General features: G+C 40.6%; 1 protein-coding gene across 1 annotated transcript; it reads right to left on the minus strand.

Annotated features, from left to right (window-relative positions):
* Window positions 1–1200: 1200 nt before the first annotated feature.
* LOC135472944 (6-pyruvoyl tetrahydrobiopterin synthase-like) lies at window positions 1201–9523 on the minus strand. The gene is made up of 7 exons (XM_064752682.1): window positions 9487–9523; window positions 8211–8308; window positions 6971–7050; window positions 6404–6426; window positions 4822–4878; window positions 4247–4317; window positions 1201–1618 (listed from the first exon to the last, which is right to left on the minus strand). The coding sequence occupies exons 2-7, from the start codon at window positions 8276–8278 to the stop codon at window positions 1483–1485; spliced, it is 435 nt and encodes a 144-aa protein (XP_064608752.1). The 5' UTR covers window positions 8279–8308; window positions 9487–9523; the 3' UTR covers window positions 1201–1482.
* Between the last annotated feature and the right edge of the window lie 20 nt (window positions 9524–9543).

Genomic DNA, 9543 nt, shown 5'->3' on the forward strand with positions numbered 1-9543 from the left:
TCAGTCACGGAGGGCCCTCGAATACATGAGGGTAATATAGTCCAAACAATCGTATTCACGATATTAAACATTTAGGAACAAAATGATACAAAACGAAATTTATGTGATCCTGTTTTTTTTTTTTTTTTTACATAGTCACAGAATGAAACATATGGGCTCGATAGTACTCTAGTTATCTTCCAACCATCAACACATGCCGCCTAAAATAAAATACTGTGGACAATCTGCTAATAAATACATACAGTACATACAAATATGTAAGTTAGTTTGGGAAAATAAATATAATTTTCTGTTATGTCACATGCGTTGGATGATGTTGTCAACTTTCAAACAAAACGCTCTCAAATTGAAGTTAGACGCCGATCATCAGTTTTTATTTGCTTCTACGTGAACACTTCACTTATGTTGGCTTTGACAGTTTTATGTTAGAAATCTGAGGTGAAACTTTCAAATTGCTTTCTCCACCAAAGTTCTAGAAAAGACATCTACGAAAGCAGAACTGATAGCTAAGTAATGCTGGCTTTGAAGTCTTGAACTTTACATACAATTTATAGACCAGCAGAATGTATGGCTGGGTTGATTTATGGGTTATGCCAATTGCTACTGTGGCTATCAAACCGGTTTCCCTTATGGGCAGTTGGACTCAACCTCACGGGTCCGTCAAGGGTAAATCGAACGCCGGAAGAGAGACATTGAGCGATGGACGAGCCTGGTGTAACATTACAACATGTACATGAGTATGAGCTTTCAGAACGGTTCCCCATTTTAAAGATCATGATTTTAGTATAATATTTAAAGGTGTAACAAGATGTACTGTATCTGATCCAAAATTTCTCCCGAGTGTAATACTCATTTTGCGATATATTCTGTTCAGAAAATTATAACGGCTATTTCCTTTCTTGTGGACATTCATACGTACAGCATCAGTATATTTGCTACTAACAACAGGAAGTTTTCATCCTCAGTGAGATCCAAATGTATATAAATACATACATATCAATTTATGTCCAGAAAACTAACTACATACTGTGCAATATTCACATATGGTTTATGTCACTTAAGTACAGCTTTTGACTAGAAATACTAGGACAAATCCTAGGTGTGTGTATATATATATATATATATATATATATATATATATATATATATATATATATATAGTGTGTATATACATAAACCAGCTCATGCTGGCTTCCTCTCCGGCCGTAAGTGGGAAGGTTTGCCCGCAAGCTGCAGATGGTCGTGGGTTTCCCCCGGCCTCTGCCCGGTTTCCTCCACAATAATGCTGGTCGCCGTCGTATAAGTGAAATATTCTTGAGTATGGCGTAAAACACAAATCAAATAAATAAATAAATATATACATAAAGCTTATACATAAAGCTATTTTTATTCTCATGGAATGTATAACATATATATTCATATGTCCATACTTTTTTCTATTAACAAATGAGATTTCTATCCTTCATATTCCCAACAAATGTTTTAATCACTGGTGACATCTCCACGATAAAACACAACATTTTTGTCAGTCTCGTGAATTTTCACCTCGTAAAGTAAACCTGTGGGTAAGAGCATCGTTAGTTGGTGCCAGATAAACACAGCCAAGTTCTCTGTTGTGCTGCAAGTAGACAAGTAATGCATTTTGAAGTAGTTCTTGTTTCAGTCCATATATTTAATAAGCCTTAATAACAGGTACATGTGCACACATCAGCAGTATTGCCACAGGTGGGTAACCAGAAGCAAACACACCCAGCTTTGACAGATGAAAAAGTAAATAAGTTATTAAAGGCATTTAGAAAAAGTGGCAGTAGAAAGAAAGAGAAAGCTAGCAAAAAATCGTGCACAAAAAAATAAATAATGCCTGGCCAAATTGTAAATAATTTTGATACATGTAAATTAGTCACCTTTATAGAGACTGATGATTCTTGAATATGGCTTTAAACAACAATCAAATATACTAAGTTTGATGTGGACATTTCAATACTCTCATAATGCAAAGTCAAAAATAGCAATGAAAATTGATTAAAAAAGAATTGGTAATGTGTGCATATATCTGCAAGATATGTTTTCTGTTTGTTTCTTGCAAATGGTGAAACAAAAAGAGGTCCAAAACTAGACTAGAGTTTCCAGGGCCTACAAACAGGTGGTCCATTAAGTCATCCTTGTCCACTGGGCTGGGATAACAAAAAGTCCTTTTGGTGAATTCCAGCAGTGTGGCACTAGCCTTTTCTTGCTTAAGGTTAAAAAAAAAGTTTTATTGTGTCATGTGACCAGTCAAAACTGCTAGGCAACTATTTTGATAACATTTACTACAACATGGGCGTCTGAAAAAGAAAAACACCAATCAAATAAATAAATAAATAAATATGCAAAAGAGTTCACAAAAAGTAGAGCCGACAACCAGTGGTGAAAATTTAGGAGCTGAACACCTGAACTTTTCAGACTGGTTATCGGTAAATTAATGTCAACAAAGGTTATGTAACATTTTTCAAAAGTCACATGATATATTAGGACTGTTTTTACCTTAAACAACAGAAGGGCTTGCACTCAAAGCCCTCTAAAATATCTACCTGTGGCTACCCTGATATACAGGCAAAGTTCCTTCCTTCTACTACTCATTGCACTCAATATAGCCACGTATCTCGGATCAGTATTAATGCAAATCAAATCAGTCTTTCATCCAATCATGGCCCCTTTTAAGAAGAAGTAAGCTACTGGCCAATCAGATGTGTCTGTTCAAAAGGGAGCAGCATCTAACTTCGTCCTCTGGGAACTTGTCTATGCAGAGCAATAGCTGAGTGGAGCGAGGGAACGTAATGTAGACTACAACCACCCTATGGGGATCACCTCATGATATATTTATTTATCTGAGGGGTGTTTTACGTTGTACTCAAGAATATTCCACTTATATGATGGCAGGCAGCACTATGGTGGGAGGAAACCACGCAGAGCCCAAGGAAAACCCAACAGCCATCCACAGGTTGCTGACAGACCTTCACACGTACCTTCACTGCACAGGCTAAGAACCGGTTGGATGGTTCATATCAGGTAACTTGAAGTTGTAGCTACACTTTTCATTTATACTTCAGTGAAGGATATACCCCTACATACTTGATGATTCTATTTTAAAATGTTTCATGTAAAGCTTTATGGGATCCTCAGGATTTACTCTACATGACATAAAATTTACCCCTCGAGCAAACCTCAAAACACCTTTCTAAAATCAATAGAACACTCAGAATCAGGGAAAATGGGCAATGGGCAAGAAATTTATGGTGATTTAGGGTAATAATGTTGCATTTGACATTCACATCAATCACTGTGCAACGGCGTAAAACACTAATCAAATAAATAAATAAATAACTCAAACACTGTCCATGCACATTCAGCGTATCCTCTGCATAATGCCAGTGAATGCTGGCCACAGGCTCTGCCAGGTTTCCTCCCAACATAATGCTGGCCACAGGCTCTGCCAAGTTTCCTCTCACCATAATGCTGGCCTCAGGCTCTGCCAGTTTTCCTCCCACCATAATGCTGGCCACAGGCTCTGCCAGGTTTCCTCCCAACATAATGCTGGCCACAGGCTCTGCCAAGTTTCCTCTCACCATAATGCTGGCCTCAGGCTCTGCCAGGTTTCCTCCCACCATAATGCTGGCCATAGTCTCTGTCAGGTTTCCTCCCACCATAATGCTGGCCACAGCTCTGCCAAGTTCCCTCCCACCATAATGCTGGCCACAGGCTCTGCCAAGTTTCCTCTCACCATAATGCTGGCCACAGGCTTTGTCAAGTTTCCTCCCACCATGATGCTGGCCACAGGCTCTACCAGGTTTCCTCTCACTATAATGCTGTTGTTTAAGTGAAATATTAAGATACACTCTGACACAGGCACTAAGACAATTAGATCATAAGACCAAGTCCTAATCACACTGCTTTAAACTTTACTGGCATTGTATTTATTTATTTATTTGACTGATGTTTTACGTCGTACTCAAAAATATTTCACTTATATGACGGCGGCCAGCATTATGGTGGGAGAAAACCGGGCAGGGCCGGGTGGAAACCCACAACCATCTGCAGGTTGCTGGCAGACATTCCAACAGCCGGAGAGGAGGCCAGCATGAGCTGGACTTGAACTCACAGCGACCGCATTGGTCAGAGGCTCCTGGGTCATTATGCTGCGCTAGCGCACTAACCAACTGAGCCACGTACTGGCATTGTAAACACATTAGATAGGGATATAACTCACCTGACTACATCCTTAAAGTAAGGTACATCCTTGTCCAAGTTTTTATGGTCTAATACAGACATTATGGCCTTCTGTCAATTAGAACAGACAAGTATTATATTTACTATTATTTATGTTTTATGTCATACTCAAAAATGTTTCTCTTATAGGATGGGAGCCAGCATCATGGTGGAATGAAACTGGGGGAACTCCCGACCATCTACAGGTTGCTGATAGACCCTCCCACATACAGCAGGAGAGGAAACCACCATGACCTGGACTTGAACTCACCCCAATTGCCTTGATGAGAGGCTCCTAGGTCATTGTGCTGTACTAGCCCACTAACCACTGACAAGAGCTACACTATTGAGAAGAATTACTACAACTGTATATCTTATCAGCCAAAAACATGTTTGTACAACTAAATTCACATACATGTACACAGGTCATTATGGGCATAAATGGTTCCATGGCTACACTTAAGTAAATAAGGATACAGTCATGTACATAGAAACATGAACAGTTCATAAATGTATGTGAGAATAGGCTTTCCTTTTCGATAACGTTTAATAAATAGTGGAAACAGTACAGGTTACCTCAATGTATGCCTTTAAATCCACTAGATTGATAACCATGCCTGTTATTGGGTCAACCTATAAAAAGAGAACATCAACCACAATAAATGGCAGACATACAGGCATTCCAAATAAGTACAAAAGTGCTCGGGAGCAGGCTACTAGCACATCACTAGCACAACTTTAGCACGCTTCTAGTATATAACTACCATTTCATCAGCTACTTGTACACTGAATAACAGATACAGCCCAAAACAGGATGAAGGTGCTCAGGGGCAACCTACCAGCACAAGACTAGCTCAACTTAAGCATGCTTCTAATATATAACTACCATTTCATTAGTTACACAGAATAGCAGATGCAGCCCCAATCAGAATGAAGGTGCTTGGTGGCAGACTTCAGCATAGTCATGTATTCCATTTGGACATTTGTTTTCTCACACTCACTTGTAGAATGATGGACTGTGTTATGGGTGGAAGACATCAGAGTGCCCAGAGGGAGCCACCAGAAAGACCAGAGGAACACACCAGAGAGCCCAGAGGGAGCCACCAGACAGCCCAGAGGGAGCCACCAGAGTGCCCAGAGGGAGCCACCAGTGTCCTGAGGGAGCGACCAGAGTGCCCAGAGGGAGCGACCAGAGTGCCCTGAGGGAGCCACCAGAGTGCCCAGAGGGAGCCACCAGAGTGTCCTGAGGAGCCACCAGAGTGCCCAAAGGGAGCCACCAGAGTGTCCTGAGGGATCCACCAGAGTGTCCAGCGGAAAACAACATAGTGCCCAGAGGAAGACAACAGTGCCCAGATGGAGTCATCAGTGCCCAGAGAAGGCAACAGAGTGCCTAGAGGGAGCCACCAGAGAGCCCAGAGAAGGCAACAGAGTGCCTAGAGGGAGCCACCAGAGAGCCCAGAGGAAGACACCAGAGTGCCCAGTTGGAACACACCAGAGAGCCCGGAGGAAGACACCAAAGTGCTCAGAGGGAGCCACCAGAGACCCCACAGGAAGACACCAGAGTGCCCAGAGGGAACCACCAGTGCCCAGAGGGAGCCACCAGAAAGACCAGCGGAACACACCAGACAGCCCAGAGGGAGCCACCAGAGTGTCCAGCGGAACACAACATAGTGCCCAGAGGAAGACAACATAGTGCCCAAAGGAAGACAACATAGTGCCCAGAGGAAGACAACAGTGCCCAGACGGAGTCATCAGTGCCCAGAGAAGGCAACAGAGTGCCTAGAGGGAGCCACCAGAGATCCCAGAGGAACACACCAGTGCCCAAAGGGAGCAATCAGAGTACCCAGAGGGAGCCACCTGAGAGCCCAGAGGAACACACCAGAGTGCCCAGAGGAACACACCAGAGTGCCAAGAGGAAGACACCTGATTTTGGTAAGAAACTAACAACCAGGTGAAGCCAAGACAAATCGCTGTCATTTTCGCCTGAAAGATACAGCTGAAGAAGACAGAGTTGGGTTTGAGTCTGTAAGCACATTGGTCAGGGGCCGATTGCCGCTGTAGCCAGAACAAATCTTTTATCTGAGCCAGTGAAACACAATAAATACTTTTGGAAATAGCACTCCATTTGTTTCCCTGTACACACTTGTTATATACTCACTGGTCCCCTGACAATTACTTCCACTGAAATGAAAATAAAAAAAATATATATATAAATAAATCAATAAAAATGATCAAATTTAAAGACAACATGTTTTGGCACAATTACCCACTACAACCTAAATTAAAATTGAACACCATAAGCTAATTCAGAGGATTTTTCTTCCACGGGGTCTGCCAGCAGCCTTGAGGATGGTCATGGATTTTCCTTCGGGTTTGCCCTGTCTCCTTCCACCATAATGCAATTTCTATGAGATACCAAAGCCATATCTAGAGCCATTCTAGTCCTGGAAAACTTTTGGGCATGCAAACTAATCAAACTGTAGTATAAACCAACAAATAATTTGAACCAAGATATCACAGTTTACCACAAAAATTTAGTTTTTACACAAAATTTGATCATCCACCGACTTTAAAGTCATCACGTTGATTTTCCATTTTAATAATTTTTGGTATTTGGGATCTAAACCTTGATTTTTTCTGGATATAGCCATGTATACCTGCAAACAATTTACAGTGATTGATATTTATTTTGCCTTATTTATGTTTTCATCACCTGGGTACTCACCTTTGTAATTATGACCATGGCCATTAGGGTTATTACACTTCCCGAAAATGTCCACATTGTCCTTCTCACTTAGCTTCTGGCTACAAATGGTTAAAAACGTATGCAAAGTCAATACACTTCTTTCAGGTATACCAATATTAACAGATACACAGAAAAAATAATATTTCTACAACAAATATGTGTAAAAAATACTTTAGAAGTAACAAGTAATCTTTTTTCTCTTTTAATGATCAGTAAATTATTCATATCTGCTATTTCCATTTCGTGGGCCTCTGTTGATGAAAGGGTTAGGACAACAATATGGTCGCTGTGAGCTCAAGCCCAGCTGGCAGCTGGCTTCCTCTCCAGCCATAAGTGGTAAGGTCGAAGCAACCTTCAGATGGTCAGGCGTTTACACCCCCTCCCCCTTCCACCCCCCCGGTTTCTTCCCACCATAATGCTGGCTGCCATCATATAAGTGAAATATTCTTGAGTACGGCATAAAGCAACAATCACATAAATGTTTCTTATTCTCTATAGTTATTTATTAATATGTATTTTATGCTTACTTATTCATTTGAATGATGTTAAACACCATCGTCAATCATTTTTTGACTTACATTGAGGTGTTCAGGATAATAAGTGGAGGAAATTGAAGTGGCCGGGATAAACCACTGACCTTAGTGATAAGTTTCCCAATATGTGACATACAGACAAAATGGTCTTCAAGGAATGTAAGACTGTGCAGATGGCAGCAGCAATCAGTGTCATTGACTAATTACTGTTATCAAAAGGAGTGGGGAATACAGGTAGTCCCTGTCCATGACTGGGTTTGATCTCACACTCCATGTCTTATTGTGTCCCTTGGTTGGGGAGTTGTGCATCTTACCACAGAGTCATGTCCTGCTTCCTATTTTCTCTATGTTTTTTTTTACTGATACATCTTCACACTAAATAGCTAAATAAAAATTGAGACACATCATGAACAGTCTTACTCTGCACATAATATGATAAATCACTTAAAATTTGCACTAAGGACAAAGCTGCACTCCCTGAAAAGTGTTTGAAGTTAGTTAAGAGGAAAAACAAAGTTCCAGCACCAAAAGAAAAATTTATGCCATTTATCTGTCTCTAAAAATGGCCTTTTTGAGGTAAAATTTTAGGTGGCCATGTTAATGTGTAAATTACATCAGTTATGTATAAACAATGTGAGGAGTGCTTCACATATCAGTATACCACACCAGCTGTTCAGAGCACTCACCTGTGTAATCTATGGCATGCACTGAAACTCTCTGTTCGACTCACAAACACAACTGGACGACCGTCCATCTTGATCCCTACGAGGTTCAACGCACTTACCTGCAAACATAGTTTTATATAATGATAGATTTGGTAGGAAAGCTACATGTACCCAAAACCTCATCTGTAGGAGAAACATAAATGCAAACCTTCAACTTAATACGTTAAGTATCTTAAGAATGGACTCTAATCATGCTAATACACAAGGCATGACAGACAGGAACACCACCCTTGTCTTATTGTGCTTTAAATGTAGGCCTACAAGTATGCAAAACCTTAGCTCAAAATATGTAGTACTGATACTCTTTGAAGTACCTCTCTTCAAATTTACCTCTACATTGCTTTAACTGTTACTGGGAAGCAATGCCAGTGTAGACATTGATGGGCGTGACATAAAATATGGTAAAAATGAATACAACCAAACATCCCATCCTTCAACAAGGAATCATCAATATCCCCACCCTTCCACTGTTTTAAGGTCTCTGGTGTTATAAACACTAGTGAAGAGTCAACTCTCACATGGTTTCCTAGATGGTCTTGCATGAAATTTGCTCAGGATAACTTGCCTTTCACCAACATGACATATATTACATATCTGCAAGTAGTCACCACGTGTGAGAAAGTGTGTCAGTCACTTGCCAAAGGCCTGTTGTCATATGCACTTGATAAAATTTAAATATTCTTGAGTACGGTGCTAAACCCGTCTGCTACTGTTAGCTAAGTAAAAAGACTCTAAAATACAGGTAATGCTGGGAAATTAGGTTCATGTCATAAAGACTTTCACTTTTAAAAATAGTGTATTGAAAACTATCTAACATTATTTCCTTATCATACCCATTTAATTCGTACCGGTATATGGTAAATTACCAATATATCTTAGCCACGTCCCCAACCCCCAATCCCGAGCAGAAGAATATTCTGTAGCACATTTGCTAGCCAAAATATATGACCATTGACCTGTGCAATGTTAACACTGTCAAGACGTGTTACAATAACATATCTACAGAATGTACCAAGATGCTGCAGGCAACATCACCCATCTGTCATCACTCACTCATTCACTCAGCATTGTACGGTACTCAAATGACTCAAACGTGAAAATAGGTGATGAGCATAATGGTAGGATGCACTGACGTCTCACTGTGGCCACTATCAGTAAGTGTTGATTTAGGTGATGTCGGATGTGATTGTCAAACAATTCAAGTTATACTGTGCATGACATGTCACCATCAACTTACACTGCTGTCTTCTTTTTTTTCACTTTCCCCCCTTTCATCTGAAACTTTCGAGGCGAG

This window comes from Liolophura sinensis, chromosome 8, assembly GCF_032854445.1.
Source record: "Liolophura sinensis isolate JHLJ2023 chromosome 8, CUHK_Ljap_v2, whole genome shotgun sequence".
In the NCBI taxonomy this organism is placed as follows: Eukaryota; Metazoa; Mollusca; class Polyplacophora; order Chitonida; family Chitonidae; genus Liolophura; species Liolophura sinensis.

Excerpts from the sequence above, each read along its gene's own strand:
- LOC135472944 (XM_064752682.1), bottom strand. The coding sequence starts at position 8,278 with ATGGACGGTCGTCCAGTTGTGTTTGTGAGTCGAACAGAGAGTTTCAGT. Across the intron at positions 7,051-8,210 it reads GCATGCCATAGATTACACAG|CCAGAAGCTAAGTGAGAAGG; the intron begins GTGAGTGCTCTG and ends AACCATTTGTAG. Across the intron at positions 1,619-4,246 it reads TACTTTAAGGATGTAGTCAG|CACAACAGAGAACTTGGCTG; the intron begins GTGAGTTATATC and ends GTCTACTTGCAG.